General features: G+C 36.3%; 1 protein-coding gene across 4 annotated transcripts in view; it reads left to right on the top strand.

The window, feature by feature from the left end:
* ZNF521 (zinc finger protein 521) overlaps positions 1–21,613 on the top strand; it is a 275,157-nt gene that overhangs the window by 140,162 nt on the left and 113,382 nt on the right. For 3 of the 4 annotated variants that reach the window (XM_072829089.1, XM_072829086.1, XM_072829088.1), the window contains one exon: positions 6,550–6,634. In XM_072829089.1, the coding sequence (XP_072685190.1) occupies positions 6,550–6,634 (85 nt within the window). The remainder of the gene's footprint in view (positions 1–6,549; positions 6,635–21,613) is intronic. The other variant, XM_072829087.1, reaches the window with a different exon arrangement.

Genomic DNA, 21,613 nt, shown 5'->3' with positions numbered 1-21,613 from the left:
TATGTTTGGAGTGAAAATTTTATAGCATCATTGATGCTATAAACAACATCCTGACTTCAGAGGGTCCTGACTGAGTCTGGGACCAGCTCTTCCTTGACAGCCACTGCCTAAGTTTGGGACTGGTGACATAGAGGGGGCTGAGGGCTCTGGGACATCTTTGAGAAATGATTCTGTTACATCATGCTTTGATGCTCTGAACATATAATGATGATAGATAAAATATAAATAACCAAATGGATATAGTCAGGTTCAAAACAATTCTCCATCTTTGAGATCCAGAAACCAAATTTCAGAAATGGTTGGGACTGAAGCCAGGATTCTATAGGATTCTACTCCAGAAGTGGTAACAAGATTTAATTTCTGTGGGACAGAACTAAACTTGCTACTTAAAGCAGGGCAGAGAAGTTTCATTGCTTACAATAGAAGGCTAGAAAAAAAATTCTGTTGTTGATCAATACCTGGTATTAGGACTTTTGAGCTAGAGAGTTAAAGGGATAGGAAAAAAGATACAGTTTTATGACTTAAAACTGAATTAGCCAGATGCTGGCTCTATGATTCAACTAGCAAAGTCCTCTATATCCCTGTAGCACATCAGACATACATGAAATGCCTCATGAGACCTAGCCTGGTCTAGGAGTCTGAGATAGCCTGGGAGAAACAATGGCAAAAATATTAGCAAGGAAAGAATGAGCACATAGAAAAAATTCTTTCACTACAAATGGGCTTCAAACCAAGATTCCAAAATATGTGAATGAATCTAATGCTAGTAAAGCAGCAAAACAAAACAAAAATAATAAAAACCACAAACAAACAAAAATGCCAGCTGTTATGATACCAAGATTCCACTCCAGAAGAAATTAATTATATAGAAGAGTCTGACAAAGACTTTGAAATAAGTATGTTTAGAAGCTCGGAAAGATAAATGTAGGTAGGATTTCTACTAAAAGGAGTGACAAATTATGAAGCAAACCCAAGTATAAACAAAGCAAGAGCACTTGTGTTTAAAATTAGAAATGAAAAATAGTCCTTGAACTAAAAGTTTTGGTGGATAAGATAAACTCTAGACTGGAGACCAGTGGAGAGAGAATTCATGGTTTTTAAGAGTACAGACAATTACCTAGCTCAAAATAGAGGGACAAACTGACTTCTAATTGTGCATGAAACACAGTTAAGATACATGGAGCCGAAATCCAGACACTCCAGTCTTGCCTAATAGGAGTTCCAATAGGAATGAATAGAGGATGTCTGTGAGAGATAACATGGAAACTAAAGAAAACTGAAGAAAATAATGGCAGAAAAATTTCAGATTGGAGGCGTTATGTAAGTTCTCAGATTGAAATTGTTCTTTCAGTATTGAGCAGCAGTAATATACAAAAATATATGGTCAAGAACATGGCAATAAACTCTCAGGACACTGAGAGAAAGGAGAAAATCTTGAAGTCAAGTAGGGGGAATTAGGGAAGGCAGTTCCACCCTCTGGATTTTGGTCAAGAGCCTGGTACTGGAAGCTTATGCTGAAGATGGCTGGAGACTGGTTTCTCACTCTGATACCAGACGTGGCATTGTTAAGGACCAAAGCAGAACACAATTATAAGGAAAGCCTTCTTTCAAAATGTACTTAAAATGCCACTGTCAATTTACCTGCAAATGATCAGACTATAAACTGTGTTAAAACCCGGTAGGTGGGAGGCAGGGTAGGACACTGGCCTTAGTTATGGTACTCACAATCTGAATGAATTAGTTCAAGTCACTTCATCACTTCATCTGCACAGGAGGATAATCATCCCTCCTTTATCAGCTCTCCCAGTTTTGTTGCAAGTGAATTTTGTGCATAGGAGCTCTTTATAGACCTTACAGACAATTGTAGGAAACTGTTATTTCTTTATTATAGAAATGAATGTAACCTCTGGTTTTTTGACCTCTTGGAGTTCATATGTTAGATTTAGAAAAAGCAAGTAAACAAAAAATCCTCACAAAAAATACGAAAAATATTTGCAAAGCTGCTTGTTACAACTAAGCAAAAATTATCTTGGATGCACATCAAGTGTGGAGGTTTGAAATGAACCAAAGCCATGGGTTTAATCAGGTTATGTTTAGTATTTCTAAAAATGACTTTAGATAGAATTGTTCTATCCATTTATTCCCATTTTATATTATGAAAATAGTTAAGCATGTACCTAGGTTTAATAATTGTTAACATTTAACCACATTTACTTTATCTGTATATGACTATTTTTTTCTGAATATTTGGAGGCAAATTGTAAACATTATACCATTTCACCCCTAAATATCCAGTATGCATCTCATAACAAAAAGAGTATCCACATAACCATAATACCATTGTCATATCTAAGAAAGTTAATGGAAGTAAATACTCAATACCATTTCATAACCAGTTGAAATTCAGATTTCCCCAATTTCCTCAAAAGCCTTTTTTTTTGCTGTTTTCTCCCCAAATTAAAATCACCACATGCTACATTTATTAGTTGTCTTTTTAATATCTTTCACCTGAGAATCATGCCTCCATCTTTTCTATTTTTTCTCTGCGACATTGGCTTTTTGAAGATAACAGACCAAGAATATTTTTGATTGGTGTTGAAGAATATTTTGTATTTGTATACTCCTCTCCTCCCCCCTCCCCCTGCTGCCAGTGTACTGCTTGTTTCTCTGTGCCTGTATTTCCTGAAAACTGGACTGTTTGTCTAAAAGCTTGGTTAGATTCAGGTTTACGTTTTAGATGAACGTACTTTATTATGATGTATTATACTACACATTGCATCACATTGAGAGACACATAATGCCAGGCTATTTTATTGGTAGTAATGTTAAGCTAAGTAGTCTGGTTGCAGTGATTACCACCAAATAAATCCACTGTAAAGTTAAATCTTTCTCTTTGTAGTTATTAAAGGATAAAAATTGGGTAGCTCCAGAATAATTTTTCTCTTAAAGAGTTTTAGCATCCATTAATGAGTATCCTGGGCTCCTTTATTTGGCATTGCAAAATGGTGAATTTTCTGTCATCCCTTCTACTGTGAGTACTTTCATAAAGAACTTTTTCTCATCAAATAGGCATGAACTACATTTCCTCCTAAAAAAGCTTAGTGCTTCTGTGCCTTTAATTACCAATTTTCAGGATAAGAGATTTATGTAATAGTCACTTCCAGTGGTGGCAACTAAGATTTTTTTTTCCTTTTCTGTTCCTGAGGGTTGCTATGAACACAATGATTTTTTTTATAGTCCATGTTTTGTTTAAAAAAGTCAAAGCAATTTATAACTGCAAAGTATATATATTGTTTTTGCTTGATGAGGTTCAATGTGAAGCCTAAGTCCTAATGGAATGTAGTTTGCTGGGGGGAGGGGGTGTTAATCAGAATAATTTTTTTAAGTATACATTATTAAAATCCTGATCACTTTTTTTAATTTATGAGATGCTCTTTCCTGAAAGTCTCTGAGTACCTTAACCAGAGTATAACTGAAAACAAGAATGTCAAAAAGGCACATTTAAATTGTTCTCAAAATCAATCAAAAATAATGAGGTGCTGGGAAAAAGTTGTATCCTTGATAATTACATCTATCAGTATCAGAAAACAAAAGAGAACAATCAGGAAATGACAACCCCACTCCCAAGTAGCACATTAAAAAAAGGCTAATGAAAAAAAGTCTCTTTTAAAAATTGTACTAAATTAGCATTTCAAGTAAATTGACAACTTAAGCGTTGATAAAGGCCAATCTGGGGCCCAAACAATGGAAGTTCTGTTTCTACTGTTATCTGCTTTTAGAAGAAATGATCTCACTTGACTTTTTTTTGTGTTGTTGTCTTCTATATAAATGGAAGTAATTGTCCTAAGGGAGGTGACAGTCGCCCTGTACTCCTTAAGGGTTAGGACAACCCTGGAGTATTGTGCTTAATTTAGGGTTCTGTTTCTTAAAAGGTTGACCTGGAAGAGAGTAAAGTAACCAGGATGGTGAAAACTGTTCAAAACGTTTCTATTCTCAATTTGAAAAAGGGTTAATGTAATTGTCATATTAGATAAGGGATCCAACCTCTTCTTTACGGCTCCAGAGCCTAGAGTTAGGACCAATGGCTGACAGTAGAAAAGCAGATTTGGGTCTCAAATTAGGAAGAAGTCCTTTACAAACTCAGCTGTACAGAGCTGGAGGGGATTTACTTCCAAGGGAATGAGCTCCCCAACGCCAACCAGCACCGTTCAAAGGTTATGATCACTTCACTTAAGGATGGTGTATGGGTGGGCAGGCATCTCTCACATATTTTGCTAAAAGTCTATCATAATAAGGATGCTTTAAAGGTTATTTAAAATCATTTTTAAAAAGAGAGATAGAAGGTAAAAATGAATTTTATGTCATGGCTTTCAGAAAGAACACCTTAACACCTCTCAATTTACATATCATTGCTTTGTATTTGGGAAATGTGAGCTGTGTGGGGAGGCAAAGTTCAAATTACAGCATTGTTAAGATCATGGTATACGTTGTTTTTGATGACATGAAATTCTTATTTCATTCAGCCCCAAATTTAGGAGCTTATAGATAAGAATCTGACTTTGTTAAGAATAGAACATAACATTTTAGACACTATCTTAAGAGTAGAATTAGTATTTGAATTATCAGCAGTGACAAAAGCCTTCTCCTTCAATGATAAAAGAAAACTTGTGTACATAGATCTTCAAATATGTCAGTTCATTTTGAAGGTAGTAGTAAGTGCTGGTATTTTATTATTTTGGCTTGTCAAGTGATTTTATTCTTTATTATTAGTCCAGGAAAAAAAAAGTCCTAGTATATTCCACCAACATATTCATCAGTCATCATTTTTGGAGACAGTTTTCGACATATTGTATGTTTTACTGTGCTAACAAGAGAAAAGACTAGCCATTAAGTTTATGTTTCTTTGTTTTTCAGCAAGGTCACATATCAGGAATAATGCTAGAAGTATGCTAATAAACAATATATAATGTAGGTCATCTGGGAGTAAGAAATATTTTCTAACTAGTTCTAAAGGGAAATATTGTTAAAAAAGGGATAGATGTTATTTACGCAACACATGTTGCTCTATATGTCACCATCAAAAGCATCTTGTAAACAGCTCAGTGCAGTAAATCTTCCTCGGTGATCGTCAGGGTTTTCAGCTCCGTGTTAGATTTAGATTCAGCACATTCAATTCACGATATGCCTAATGTACAAAGCCTGTTAGGTTATTGAGAACGCTTCCATTGGAAATAGGCCTGCTCTTCTGTATTTTACAAGGAATGCTACAATCCTGTGTTGCAGAAGCTAATACTATGTTAAGTGGCAAGGAAAATTTTACATGAACAGCATTTATAATTTTAATTGCTTTTGAATTTACGCTAAATTTTTGTACTTGATTTTGATTTTGTTGAGTTCTTTAAAATTAATTATGATTTACAGACTGATATTTTTAATTGCTACAATTAGTGAAGCAATTTTATATGACCACGGATGAAATTATAATTCTGTAAGAATGCCTTAACAAACTGTCATTGGTGTACTTTTACAAATGTCATTTTTTTCACATTTGGGAGCTTTCAGAATGGTTTATTTTGTTTTCCAAGATGGTTTTTAATTGAAAATATCAAGTTTCATCATAAAGGAATTTATGTAACTGTGTTCTAGAAAACATAACCAATACTTTATTTATTGAGTTCACCTAAGATGTACTGAGCCATATGGGGGACACAGTGATAAAGATGTGAAATCATAAAGGCTGCTTTTATCCGACAGCCTAGCACTTGGAATTAAGAGAGCTTATTTCTCTTCTCAGCTCTAGGGCACTCTGACATCAGGCAAATTCTTTCTACTTCCCTGGGCCTCAGTTTCTTTATTTATGATACAAGAATTAATAAATTCTGTTCTCTCCCCTTGCCAGGACTTTTATGTAAAATGATAAAATGATGTTAGAATGCTCAGTATGGTCTTATTTCTATGGGAAAAAGTGAGTATTTAAAGGGTAGTATTGAGCAACTTCTAAAACACCTAAATTTTAGACTTCAGCTAAAAATTATAATTACTGAATGTCTTAGCTAGATTCTGCAAGTCTTATTGGCTGTTTTACTAAGGGGTATCTAGAAGTAACGTCACAGACATTTTGGTTGGAATGAAATTGTGATTGACCTATGAGGACATCAGTTTCTGAAACTCAGCCATGTGTTACAGATTTTTATTTTTTTATTTATTTTTATTTTTTATTTTTTGTGTGTGTGTGTTACAGATTTTTAATATTAAACTTCTGTTTTTGAACTTAGGAATCCTTAAAAATATATTATGCCATAATTATGTGCCTCCATTTCTTCCAACTGTTGTAGCTAAAAGTATAATATTAGGATCAAACCACAAAATCTTAGTAAGAAACTCATAGAACTTTGCCCAAGCAGATCCACAGTAGCATAGTTAGCAAGACATATAAGGCCAACATCTCAAAAAAAAAAAAAATGCTGTGAGTAGTGTTGTTGTTTTTTTTTAAGAAAACAATAAAAAGTGCATGTGTCTAAGTAATTCTATTTATACTTGTTTTCTCAGAAGAAGACCTATCAGTGCATCAAGTGTCAGATGGTTTTCTACAATGAATGGGATATTCAGGTTCATGTTGCAAATCACATGATTGGTGAGTGACGCTCTAAACCTTATTACAGATAGCTTTTTCTTCTATTCGTGTATAATCACTGCCTATATAATTAAACAGAGTTAAAGATGAATTAATTGTTCAGCCATCAATGTTTTACCTAGGCATGATTGATTTTTATAACTATTATTAGGCCTGATAAAACATTAGCACATTTTATTTTCTGCAAGGGCTAGTTTAGACTTCTGCAGAGGATTATATATCTACTGACAGTCAAAACACAGGTGATTAACAAATTAAACTTCTAATCATTTTTGCATTATTGAAAACTAACAGGAATGGTTAATGAACTGGATGTTAGCTTTCCATAGAGTTTTAGACAGGTTTTAATTTCAGAAGTTATTATGGTAATGGCACTGCTGTGTGTTGCTTAAGCATCTTTGTATCAAAATCTAAAGTGGTGAGTTTTTGTGATAGGGAAACATAAATAATTTAAATTGCCATAAGATCGTTTTATATGTATGGTTTCAACAGCCTGGAAATAATCATGATCATAAAGATCATGTAAAGAATTCAGTAATCATTTTTTATTTCCCCACCAAGTTTTACGTAGATCTTTATATAAGTGGTTTGGGTGAAGATCTTGGAAGTCACTCTCGGCCAGTGTTTTCAGAGGTTTTGCCTTTATCATATGGACTAGAGCTAAAAGGATAATTTTTTTCAGTTATTCATATTGTCCCATTATCCCTTAATTCCTCTGGGGTTACCTCTTATGTTTTTTAATTTGATAAGCACTTAGTAATAACACTAAGAGTTTTACCAGCCAATTAAACTTTATCAAGCAGATCTTTTTCTACTAGTAAAATGACAATTGTTATTACTTTATGCTATTTTTGTTACTCATTTGTGTTTTTATACTTCGAGAGTTTTTTATTTCATCCTCATCTGATCGTATTCTATACTACCATAAATAATTGTGATATAATACTAAAAAGTCCAATTAACCTCATGCTCTCCTATTACCAAATTCTTAAGACAAGCAAGAAAATTCAGCATTTTTGACTCTGAACTTGGTTTCAGGGGTAAACAAGTTTTATTATACACTAATCAGAAGCACTCTTAAGAATGCTCAGTGGAAGGGTTGCTCCAACTATCATTACTGATCATGAAAAGCAACCATAACAGAACTCCTAATTCTCTTACAGAAATTAATGAACATAAATTCAAAAGCATGTTAGAGAATTGACTAATAGTTTTTCAATAGGATTTGTTTTATAGTTTTTCAAATGACGGGTCTTTAGGAGGATAATTGCTTATCAAAGACTAAGTACATAACTGTGCAAAATGGAATGTACACACAACAGCCAGAATATTGATCACTCTATCTCTACATTTTCCAGATTTAAGCACTAATATTATTAGTGATTTTCTAATACATTAAATAACATGTTCTCCAATGTGATAGAATAACAGTGACAGCTTTGCTGAATATTTAGCAGGTAATGACAACATGTAAGAGAGATTTAAATAATGTGTTTCCTTGCAATTTTCTTTTATTTTGGATTCCAAACAGATATTCTTTATAAACTTTCAAAACTGCTTTTTGGGAGGAGGGGGTGGGAATGAAAAAGAATGAATTGTTCTTGCCAGGAGAAATGCTAATATTTTCCGTCTCTTTATATCTTGAGTAGAGTTTATTGGTGGCAGTCATTCATAACCCTGCTTCATGCTACAGTTTTACGTGGGCTTCAGTGAAAATGTTTCTTGGAATTTGCACCTTATGGAAAATTTAGCAAAATGCTGTAGGTCGTGCTTCTGTGTAGTTTTATTCTACATACATTTATTTTTGGTCCTGGATTTTGTTATTCACCCCAGGAACCAGAGGAACAGATTGAATATATTTTTCACCATGATATTAATGTTCTTGTCCATACATCAAATTTGAATTGAATGTTGAGCAGTGAAAGGACTTTTTTGATTTTCCAATTTAAGTATCATTTGGCCATAAAATTCATTGGTTTGTCCTGGTCCTTCTTTTTAAATTGCTTTATACCTTTCCTTTTATATTTCTTTTACACTCCTTGCAACATTAGTGCGTTCCCAGGGCTTTCTCCCTCTACCTTATGTGGATTAATATGACACTAACTTTCTCTTGGGATCTGAGCATTTAACAATTCACCTTCTATCAGAGAAGCAAATTCTATTCCTTTCCACAGAGGGCCTAGTTATTTAATATTCATACTATTTTTAATAATAAAATATGTAATTCTCTTGCACTTGAGGCCTAAACAAATGAATAGCATCCATTTAATTGTTTTATCTGTTGACCATGCATCCAAGTCCTTAAACTCCAGTCGTGTTGTTAATATCTACAGAAAGCGAATGCATAATGGGATGATGTCACAAAGGCTAAGATATCCTTTTTTAAAATCCCAGTGTGATACTTAGTCTTTCAAATGAGGCAAGCAGCATTATTTTGTTGACTAAAATACCTCCATTGAGGGTAGGTATTTTTAGGTTGTGTGTCTGTGTATGTTTTTTGTCTAATCAAAAAATAATCTCAACTAGACATTTAGCAGGAAAGAAGGATTAGAGACTATCTGAAAAGCCTCTTACTCTTTTTGTTAAGAGGGTATATAGTGTTTTTGCAGATTTCACTCTACATTTCAATCAGTCTAGAGGAAGGATTATGTCACCTGATGGAGGTCTGCAGATGACCCAATGAGGTGTAACTTCTTTAACCAAGTCATTTGCATTTGCTTCTCTGTAGCACACATGTTTAATGCAACTGCAGTGTCAGACGACCTCCATGCTTCTTTCTGGAAGTGCTGGTCTCAGGCTATTGGCCAGGGACATTTGTGAAAGGAAAACCATCAATGTTTCTACCAGGTACATACCGGAGATGCTCTGCTTTAAGTGCTGTTTTGCAGCTAGGTGTGGACACATGGTCTACGTTGCAGGGATAATTACTCAATAAAAATGCATCAGGGATTTGACTTATGTCTATTAAGGAAAAAAAGAAAACCTCACTTTCCACTACATTTTGACACAGTTTCAGTAAGAAATCAGACCAGTGACTATTTAGGGGTTTCTTTTCTTCTTTACACACACGCAAAAAAGAGCTACAAAACATTTTAACAGCTTTCCTGGGGAAAAGATTTCCCTCTTTTCAAGTCTGCACAGATGAGAAATTTTTTCTTGTCTTCCTTTGTTCTTTTCACATAGTTTATGTTGGCTTTTGACCTGAGAATACAGAAAGAAGCCATTGTGTATTATGTCTTTTAATTCATTTTTTCCTAGTCTCTATCAGCATAGTAAATATTTATTGTTATTTTCTTCTTTGAGATTTCTGTTATTATTATTATTTGGTATGGATTAGCACAGATAGAGATGAAACCAGGGGATTTAAATGTGTTTAACCCAGCAAAGGAATTGCCTCATATAAAATTATGAGGCTCAACAGCAGTAGAGTAAATTTGTAAGTGCTCTGAATAAAGGGCTGTTAGGCATGTGATAATATAAAGAGATGACATTGCCAAGAACTATTTATGAGAAGCTTAATTTTTTCACTCTGATAATTCTTGACCAATAATTACCAGCCTCTAATTATCTATTTTAGTTAGAAAGAAATTTCGATCACTACGGAGGTTGGCATTGCAACCAGCGTATAAATCCCCAAAGAGACAAATGTGTTCCAAACAGCCACAAACAACTGTCTCATGAAACATAGTGAGCAAATTGCAAACGGCTGGTGGTAGACAACCAGCAGTACACTCACCATCGAAGGCCAGTCCGCTTGACAAAGAAATGATCAAAGGGGAGAAACACCATTATCCTTGGAACTGATTGCTACACTCATGGACTTTGGAGGATAAGTGGTGAGGATATAGCTATGGCCATTTCCAGGCCTCCTTTTCAAAATTCTCAGACAGATAATATGAAGCGAATGGGTATAAACCATATACCTAGGAATTATTTTTAAAAACTGACTTAGAACTGATTACTTAATAAGCTTTGGGTTTTTTGTATTTTTCATCTGAAAAGAAAGACCAGTGCTATAATGGCAAATTTGTATCTAAGGTGGCGGAGCACCCTGTTTTGTGAAAAAAAAAAAATGGGAAATCCACAAATAGTCACTAATAAACGTGTCCTGGATAGATCAAGGATGATGCTTAGAGCATTTAGGGGAAGCAAATGTATTTATCTCTTAGAAAAGTAAAGCTAAAATTTGGAACTATAAATGATAACTAATAGGAAAACACTGATGTAAGGGTATTGACTATTTTGGTTCAAATCTCTAATACTCAGTGTTTCGTAGTTATAATTTTTAAAAGACCACGAAAAGATTCAAGTTTTCTGCAATGCACATGGGAAGATATATACCCTATGTGTTATGTTCCATGCGATATACATCACTGATGTCAAGACAAAAAGAATGCATAAATCAGTTTTGTACACTGTAGTGAATTTTTAGTCTGTTCTTGTGGCAAGTGACATTCATATGTTCTGCAATTTGTTTGATGCCCAAGGTCACAAATGGCATTCTTTTCCTTCCATTTCTTTAGTGGATGGTGTGCTGTGTGACTAATCTTCATTATAGATTTGTGACATTCAGTATCACTTCTGGAACATTTCAGCTTGAGTGCTCTTGCTTTACAATAGACTAAAACCAATATTTTGAGGTCTGTAGTGGTTTTGGATTTTATATGTCTTAAGGGGAAATATCCACAGATAGGGATCTCTGCATAGGAAGATAAAGGACCATGTTGCACTTTAAACTCTCAGCTTTCATTGGCAGTTTAAAAAAAATGAATAGAAATGAATCTACAGTAATGCATCTATGTGAGGGGATATATATACACACATATACATATAAATAAATATATATATTTATGTCTGTATATATATACACACACACATATATATATGTATCTGCACTATCCTAAGAAACTCAAAGTCATTAGATTCTTTGTGGAGTTTGCGTTAATTCTAAATGACAAGACTGTTGAGTTCTAAGTCATCCTTTGATAGCTTACAAAACTCAGGGAATTAAGAAACAAGCATTTGGTGTTAAATATGATGAAATACTGGCTTATTTCATCAAGAGCTGGATTAAAAAAGATGAAATCTGGACAGTTTAATGGTACCAGAAAGCTACCCTCATGTGGGCAATGCTGGCTTATTTGAAAAGCCCATAAAGGGTTTCTACATGGACCATACAAAAGGGATACTTTCTCTTTAATAGCCATCTGTACAGGAGAGATGAGAAGTGGGCCAGGTCATCTCTCCTCAGCTGTCATGATATTAACGTAGGTAATGGAGCAAGCTCGGCGTTCTGCTGGGTGTTGTTTTTCATAGATGTTCATCGATTTACACAGATAATTCTATTTATTTCTTAGCGTTGGTCCAAGTGAACCAGGCACAATAACAAACATCAAAGCATTTCAAATGACTTTATCTTTGTTGGTAACGTAACTTTTGTCTAAAAAATGGTGTCACACCTACTGTGCAGATGGCTGCATGATTTGTAAACCAGCCAAAACATTTAAACAAATGTGTGATCTGGGGATAGATTAAATAAAGGATAAAATGGAGTGTGGGCCACAAATTCTAATAATCAGATGATTTTAAGTTGTGTGCAGTGTGGAGTGATGGTCACAGTGATAGCAGGGAAAGCTTGCCAATGACAGCAAGGTGCCTTATAGATCTCAGGATGGAGCCTGTGGCCTGGTAGGCCTCAGTTTGAGAACCGCACATTTGCTGTACAGCTGGCAGCTCTGTATGGGGACATCAGATAAAACTTATGTAAAATGAAGTGTTATTGCTTAGTATGAAATTGTTCAGAGAGGGAATTTGCAGACAGTAACTGAAAACAGAATTCATGGTACCAATGAAGCAGACTGTAAATATGAAGAGGGTTTAATTATCTGCGCAATTTAACAAAAATTCAAGATGTATTCAGAAAGGACATACGCAGGCATAAATAGAGCATAGCTACACTGTTTACTGAGTGCAGAATGGGGCTGCAGGAACTTATCAAGCCTCTCCTATAATAAGGTTTCCTAGAAACAAAGACATTTTAAAATAAAAGAAGCCAAAAAGACGTAAAAAAAAAAAAAAAAAAGTCTTTCTAGAATAAGATAGTTTTCAAGAGCTCATCTTGATTACTCGGATTCTTATTTCTGAAACAAATTTTAAAGAAAATCTCTGAGCCCATTTCTTAATTTTGGTGTTAAGCTACTAAAAGAAAGTCAGAGGTGTTTATCCTTGTTTTGTGTTTTAGCCTGCGCCTAGCAGCTTGGATTTAGTAAAAAAAAAAAAAAAAAACAAACTTGCAGTTGGTGGAGTTTTTCATCTACAAGCCCCTAACAAAACCCCTGAGCCATTCCTTGTGATGATAATTTTCCATGAGACCGAGGGTTCAGATCAAGTCCATAGAGAGGTTGAAGATTCAGTTTCTTGCGACATTTTAAAACGTACTGCCCTTAAAGAGGCCTCCGAAAATTGTTGTTCTCAGGCCCAATTACTAGATGCCAGCCTTCCATCCTAGGCTCTGTACAGAGAAGCTGGGGAAAGAGTCTGTGCCAGATGGACAGTTCCATGTGACTGGCTGAGACACACTGGCCGGGCTTCTGGCTCTGGTTTGGTCCTCGCCTTTGACTTGCTGGAGAATAGGCCACAAGTGTGTCTCTGTTTCACTCCCCTGCTTGATATGTGGATTCTCAAATGCCAGTGTCCGTTTCTGAATGAAGTTTGCAAAACATTTCTGAATGGGAGGCACCGAGAGTCATGGACAGTAGACACGAAAAGATGGACCCCGCCTGCACCCGTGCCCACGTGCACACACCCCCCGTGACCTGCTTCCCCCAGGTTCCTTCAGACACGTAAAAAGTCAAGGTCTCTGCTGACCCAATTCCAGAGGTCATTTCCTAGTTTCTGGGCTGTTAATAGCAGTAAACAAAAGAAACAGAGCCAATATGGAGAGTGGGTATCGAACTTCAGCTGCTCATATTGTTGCATTTGGTGAGCTGATGGGGTTTCGTAGGTCACCTTTAGAATTATGCCTATGACAGCAGTAGCTACCTGCCAAGATTGCAAGGTATCTCACAGCTCTCAGGATGGCGCCTGTGGCCCGGTAGGCCCCAGTTGGAGGGGTACACATTTGCTGTACAGCTGGCAGCTCTGTATGGGGCAGCCGTGTGGGCTGCTAGGGAGCTGGAAAGGAGACAAGCATGAAATTTCTTCTAAACCCAACTCTGTTTTTCTGTACTGTTGGCTGCTTCTCAGTTCCTTGACAAAAAAACCAATCAGGCACCCTTTAATCCGCCTGTGATTACCACTGGTATAAAAAGAGAAGCATAATGAGGAAAAATGCCTCGTTTTGTTGCCTTCAAAAGCCAACAAATTGGAGTTAACTTGACAGGAAGTGGCTTAATAATTAGATTATTTATTTATTCCTGACACATATCCCCCTGTTACTGGTCTCAGGAGACCCTGTAGATGGTACGATTTTCAAGCTGCCATTACTTCGCTGTCTTCTGCGAACAAAGAAGCTACTGTCTATCAGTCAATTAAACGCACTCTTTAAGCAGAGGCTTCGAAGACCTCAATGGAGAGAGCCCTGGGACACTGTGGCTGATGATTCCTTTCTCTGTACTGTACATCACACTCTCAACTACAGTCCCCACAGAGATGGAATAAAGTCATGCATTAAAATATCACTTGTTGATTTGTTTGCTAATGAAGAGCCATTGAAATGTTTGTGTATTTCTATGGCAAAATTGTTGATAAAAGGGCCTACTTGCCTGCATATCTGAGTTCATCTGCTGTGAGTGCTTATTTAAGAATTATTAAAATTAAAGTCGATAAACAACAGAATAAAAAAAAACACCCTCAGAGAACAGGAGTTTTCTTGCCGTCTTCATCAAATTAAGTGAATAAAGTCAGGAAAAACAGAGGAATTGGTGTCATCTTGAGCTCTTGCTTACACTGCATTAATCCAAACATGGTTTTCTCTGACATAAAAATGTAAGTCGTTTTCAGAGTATCTGGGAGCTACACCTTTTAAGTGTGAAAAGATATCAGAATCCCTTCGTGAGAGTAATATACTTGAAAATTTTGTGGTTTTTTTTTTTCTTTAAGACGAATGACATTTTTGCTGCCATTTCTCTAACTCGGTGAGTATGAGCAGAGGCTTTACTAGGGAGCTTAGTGGGGGCTTTTACAACCAGTCTAATAAAACATCTATGGCACGTCAGACTCAAACGCACAGTCACATGGATTGTAAAGAAATACAGCTTTCCTTCTATGTTCCTCTTCCTGTTTTCTTTTTTTTTTACCCCTTTTTCTTTTCTTAACATTATTTTATTTCCATCTAAGTGGTGCTGACTTTTCAACCACCATGTAGTTAAGGTTTTTATCCCTTAATATATTCATCAACTTCTTACTACTTACTGTTTACTGTGTACAAAGGTTGCCTTGGCTGGACTTCTCTGGCTCCCATTAATTGGTTTTATATTTTAAGAGTACATCTGCTGTTAGGTTGGAGGTCTAGAGGTCTGTCTAGGTTGAAAGACTCAGATAATATTGTGACAGCTCTCTGCTGAAATGTTTAGCTATCGCTCTGCCACTTAAAGGGATAAATTTGGGATTTAAACCAAGGCCACTGAACATTGAAAAGTGTCCCCTCTTCCTCCCATCAGACTTTGTAAATGTAATCAAGGTTTTAATGATAGTTTTCATGATTACCTGACAACAGGCTGTAAGGAATTAATTCAAGACATCATCAGATGGTCATATTCCTTATTTCTACCCTGTTATTCCAAGTCATTTTGTTAGAAAAAGCTTAGATACTCGGAGGTGTTCTCTAATAGAAAATGAATTTGAAACCCTTTCATTAATTGGTGATTAATATATTTCAGGATTAGTTTAAGCAGGGCCCTACCTCCTGCCCAGTCAAGTATGTTCTGGTTAATATCCAATTATCTGCACCTTCGTAGTTATTATGTCTTAATATTTCGGATATGATAACCAGAAACTTGAGAGTAATGCTAATGAGGAGCACAGAGCAAGAATTAACCAATGACATACTCAATGATCCTTGGTGGGGAAAGAATCTCTTTCTTCCCCTTAATGCCTTGCTTCAGCATCTTCTGGGCCCTGACTGAAAAGTAAGACTTTCAACCACAGCAGGCAGAAGTCAGAAAACGAATCATTTTCTCTTGCAATACTAGGAACCTGAAGGTGCAGTTCACCTACAAACATTGCTTAAGTTTATTTTATGGAGACTAGGAATAGGCAACGGAAAGCCAGTTTGTGTCTTCAAACAGGAAACATCATGTTCTGCAAAGCCGCAAGTTGTTACCTCTCCAAAGGATGTTTTAATTCAGATGAATTTGAAATGCCTTTAATATTTCACTGAGGAAACACTTTTCCCTGCTACCTTTAGTCTTTCTCACCTCAAATTTATCACCACGATGTATACATGTTGCGCCCCTGTCGAATTTTTTGTGCAGGCAGTTTCACTTTCGAACAATCTGACGAGGCTCCCCTAGCAGTGCCTGCCAGGGTAGTATGTGCTGCTTCAAAACACGTAGCTTTAAATAGTGCACTTTGTACATTACCCCTTTATATGCTGTATTGTAATGAAGCAACATCAGTAAATTGCAATGAAGGGCGATTGTTGCATGGGGATGACTACTACACCTTGGGGTCCATTTGCACCAGATTATTCTTTTTATTGTTATTATTACTTCCCATCTTCTTTACTCTCTTGCTGCCGAACTTGCTGTTGGCCACCGGTGCAACACAGAGGGGATCTTAAGGAACATTGCAGGCATCATTTTTTCCTCTTAGGCGCATACCAATCACTGTTCAGTTCCAAGCTCAGATATCCTGGGGGCTTTGTGCGTCTTTATTGATGCTACTTTACTCTGTTGACTTCATTCGTAATGTCCTTCATCTTCATCTTCTTAGGCGAACAAATTTACTGTGAATAAAAGTGATCCGTTTCTTTTCAAACATTTCGTGTAGGTGTTATAAATTTGTAGTTGGGATGATCAGCTGATCCATCCCTTCCCCCAGACAGGTTTAATAATTTAACGCAGGGGATTGAGAGGGGATTACCGTTTAAGAGAAAGATTTGTATTTGCAGTGTCTTCTTGGATTTCCTTAAAACACAGATTAAAGTCATTATGAATATTATATGCATTCGTAACATCTCTTTACAAAATGGCTTATTTCCTGCCCCCAACCAACTACTGTCCCCCAATAACTAATAAATAAAATAGTGTAGATTTAAGTGAGGGAGCCTCAGTTCTTATTGAACGGAATTGTGAGTAAGGTTTTAGTTTAGGGATAATTATCTGTGAATTTGGGGTGACTCTTCATCTTTCTACCATCATAATTTTAATACCTGTGTCCATTTGTTTTTTCAAATTGTTAGTGCAGCTGTTGTTCTGTTTTTCTTTTCCTAAGGCTGGGCTCCTGTGCAGCATTCAAACTAAAATCTAGAATTAGAGCTGACACACCTTCAATTGAACTATCAAGTCTTTTAAAACTGCTTGGCCAGTGACGCCAGTCCCGCGCTATTTGACTGTACATGCTTCCGATCGTGGGCCAAAGAGCATTGATTTTTAGCTGTCATTTCTAGTGCACATACTGTAGAATTGAAATTTAAACCTTAATCCACTCAGTAATGCAATTAATTTTTAATGCGCAGTAATACTAATTGAAATAGCCTGAATTTAGTAAGTCACCACAAGACATTTTCAAAAGCAAGAGTCTCCACTGAGAACTGGAAGGACAGATGATCATTGTTACAGTGTTTACAGGATAAATGCTTGCTCTGCAAACCTCAGTGGAAAGGGAGTTTTCTTTAAATTAGACCATAGTATATCTCTGTGAATAGAAATATCTCAGAGAGAATTCTGACCCTCTGCCCACCAGAACAGGTGAAAATTTTTCTGATTAACTTTAAAAAAGACAGCATCGTATTAGTTAGAAATATCTTAACATAGTATATGTAAAAAATTATATTAACCCAGTTTTTTTTTTTCAAAAGAGCAATCATAAATAGTTGCAGATGAAGTCACCTGCCGACAGTGTCATGGTCAAAAGCAACAGTCTCAATGGGTAATCTCATTATATGATGTATATTTGAGATACTGTTTCCAAATTTGATGAATACACATACTCTCTCAGCTGCCTATAAATCTGTTGCCTTGTTTTGGTGTATTTATATTCCTGTAAACAAAAATATACTCCACTTGTATTTCAAACTGTGTTCCTTTAGCTTTTGCATATTATTTCAAAATGCCCTTTTAAAAGTTTTGTGAAGTGGTTCTTTTTTTTCTAGCCAGAGTAAAGCAAATTCTGCGCAGTAAAACCGAGTAGGTTTCTAGTCATTTCTACACTAAAAAGGTTCTCCATCCACATTTATCTGCTAGTAAATGAGGACTTTTTAAAATGCGTCAGTTCTACTGATGAATGGGCTTGTGAGTGTTCAAAATGAGCACCAGCATTGCTTTAAAAAAAAAAAAAAAAAAGCCAGCATTGTATATCATGCTTTCATGGCTCTCACATTATAGTATTTAATAAGCTGATAGTGCTGTTAAATATTTAGTAAAGGTTCCCTTGTAACCCTGCTATCTATTCAGATGGGATTTGAAGACATTTTTTCAGTACATAAGTAAAAATGATGTTCGAAAACTTGAAGTGGTTGTAGCATGGCATCTTTTCTAAATGAAGTGTGGGGTAACACGGTGCAAATGAGGTCAACAGATTCATGCCTACCAACACCTGAGTCATTTCACATGCTTTGAACTCAGGGTTCGAACTGGTTTTCACTTTGTCACTGTTAAGTCAAAGTGCTCTTGGGGTTATTTACATAGCATACTAAAAATGACATTATAGTATTTTAAAAACAAAAGGAAGCTCTTTACATTATGATTATTTTAAGCCGTCCTATCATCATCAGTGGAGCTTTATTATAGACATTTTCTCTTTTTCACTGAATAGAGGGGAAAAGAAAGAGATGAGGGCAAAACAGTTTATACTCCACTCCCAGCATATTATCAAATCCAGTTGGGGTTTAGTAAGTTAAATCTATTAAACATCTATTTTGGGTATACCATGGCAAATACTGAATAACAGATATTGTTTTACACACTCATATGATGCAAATGGATCATCCTTATCAGCTCTTTCTTATCATATGTGATAGTTACAATCTAAATAGCGGCTATTGTTCCTTTAATCTGGAATGACAATTGGTTTCTAGGATCCTTATGCAAAAATATTGGCAGTAAATATGATGCTAACATCATTACTGTCATGTTGGTGAGTCAGAATTCAGATCTAAATCTTTCAGTGCTCTCACTGTGTTACTAGTTTTGAAGGTGTAAAGATAAACGTTGGTAGTTTGTTCAGATTTGTATGTAATGTGGTTTGCTCTTCTAGGAGCCTATTTGCTTGACTCTAATTTTCATCCTGTTTTATATGCAGCCAGTGACCACAGTATTCATTCAAACTGCACAGAGACACATCTCATCTGTAAAACACAGCGTACTGATCTTATTTGCTATTTGTATTCTCCTAAAAAGAAACACAGGATTCATATGATGGCGGGGGGGGGGTAACATTTCGTTTTGAAATGATGTATATCACATACATGTTCATATCAAAGAAATGCATGATAAAGGATGGATAAAGGAGATAGCTTTAGGTATACATGAAGCAGGATAGAAGGAATGTGATACAGGGTTATATATAGGTGTGTTTAATATGCATTGCTTGATGTATGTTGACCTCAGGTTACAAGAGTAGAAAATCCCATTTTCCAGCTTGTTTCAAATGTAGTAAAAATGCTGCTTCAGTTGCTTTATGCTACTCACATTGGGAAAGGTGCTTATACTGTGATAATTATCATCAAGGAATATTAATGCGTTCAGCATTTGTAACCCAAAAACTCATTATAGCTTAAGCTGTGCATCATCTGTGAAGAGAGAACTTTGCCAGAATTCGCTCTTCACAGGGGTTGCCTCCTGCTTGCTGCGGAGTGGTCAGAGTACTGCAAGAGGTCACTTAGGCTATTTTTGAAAGCTGAAGTTTTGCAGTTTTTGAATCACTACCTTCTGTCTAAAGAGCTTATTGTTCTTGCCTCAAAATGTCCCTTTAATTGAATGCATAGTGAAGTGCAACTACTAATAATAACAATAATAAACAAATAAGGAAGTAACTGCGTAGAGCTGCATAGAATTCAAGAGGTTGGCACATACCATCCATAATTGAAGTATTGGTGTCTTTCCTTTTGTCATTGAGCAAAGGGATTCATTTACACCAGTTTCCTTAATGCAGGTGCCCTTGGGTTTCAGATAGAAATGCCCCCACTGGGGCTCCACTTCACAGCCCTCTGGCTGGAAATTGTGTAAATAAGACTGCAGGGTCAGCCTTCCCTTTTTGGCAGCAGTGTCCTTAATTAGTCTGTGACAGTCTTTCACATGAGCCTACACTGTTCCTGGGGTCATTCCTCACACATCTTAGACATCTATCTCGTGTGCACATAGATATTTTTGTATGTCTGTTGAAAATCATTCCCTTAGGGGAATATTGACATGGTAGGAATGAGAATCCCTGGGTGTGTCCAGAATTCTATAACTTAATCTGATCAAAATATCTGGTTAGGTGGCTCCGTGATAAATTCTAGGTGGTTAGTTTCATAAGAACATTGTGCCCTCACCTCAGGTTGGCAGCTTGTTGAAAAGGAGCTGTGTGTCTGGATATTTTTATGTGATTAAATTCCATTATTTTTCTCCCACTGATCCATTGCTTGTCATTTCCCATAAGCGACACTGCTCTGTACTGGATGTTATAGTTTGTGTTAGGCCAGGCAAAGAGCACTCACTAATACTTACTCCTCCCAGGCTGTCTGAATTTGCAGGACTGCTGTGTTCCTGAGGTCGAATTGTGACCCTGCCCCTGCCCCTGGGAGGACTAGAAAAATATGTTTCATAACTTCTCGTAGACCTATATGAAGAATAAGAAGGAAAACCATGAAGCCCATAGGCTCCTTTTAGATGAACTCTAAGGTTGGCATTCATCAAGCAGGAAAGCTTACCGTTGTGTGGGAGCTTCTTTACCGTGAGGGGTCACTGCTGGGGGTGCTGAGTCGGTCCTAGCGGAGGGCCCAGAAGAACCACATAATCATTCATAGAGCCCAGCAGACATGAATGCACAAGTTGATAATCTGGAGTCAACTTTCCCAAATGGAACTTACCTCTTAGAATCACTTATAGGAAGGAATGCTGACAGAACGAGTATACCCTGAATTCAGTGCAGATATCATAAGCTTGTTCCAATGGAAGCAATCTGGGTTTTATTTTGTTGTGTGGGTTTTGTTTGTTTGGGTGTCTGTTTTGTTGAATGGGACACAAGCTTTGTTTTCTTCAGTGGTGCCCCCATGCCACAAAATGGTTGGAAGTCCCAAGCCAGCACCCTATTCTCATTAGTTTTGGGTTGCAATACTGACATAATAGTTGAGAGATACGGTACAGATCTTCTGTGAGGATGTAAACTTAATAATCTTTATGAATTTTGAGTAACTCATAACTCCACTTCCTCGCCAAAAGAATTATGAAAAGATTGCTCTAAATCCTTCAGCCATTCTCTGCACTTGTGATAGATGCCATCCTCTTTACCTTGAGGCGTTAGAAATGAAAGTGTGGTTTTCTTTTTTCTTTTTTTTTTTTTTTGCAAGAGATAAAAATGTATACTTTTATAAGGAGCAAATTGCATTTTCATGTTTAAGTTCACTATTTGCACTTGATGTGGTGAGATCCAAATGTGAAGAATTGCCTTTGACATTATTTCTCTGTCTCCTGCATCCTGAGCTTGCTGCATTATTATGTTGAAGTGCACCATCGCATGGGATAAATGTGATGCTGAAAACCTGGAAGTAGGGAAAAGATTGCATTCTGTGTCCAGGCTGTTTTAGATAACTGTAACTTCTTTACTTACTGACAC

This window comes from Canis lupus, chromosome 6 (genome assembly GCF_048164855.1).
Source record: "Canis lupus baileyi chromosome 6, mCanLup2.hap1, whole genome shotgun sequence".
Taxonomy (NCBI): domain Eukaryota; kingdom Metazoa; phylum Chordata; class Mammalia; order Carnivora; family Canidae; genus Canis; species Canis lupus.
The sequence above is the reverse complement of the archived record's forward strand: the minus strand, read 5'-3'. Positions and strand labels throughout refer to the sequence as shown.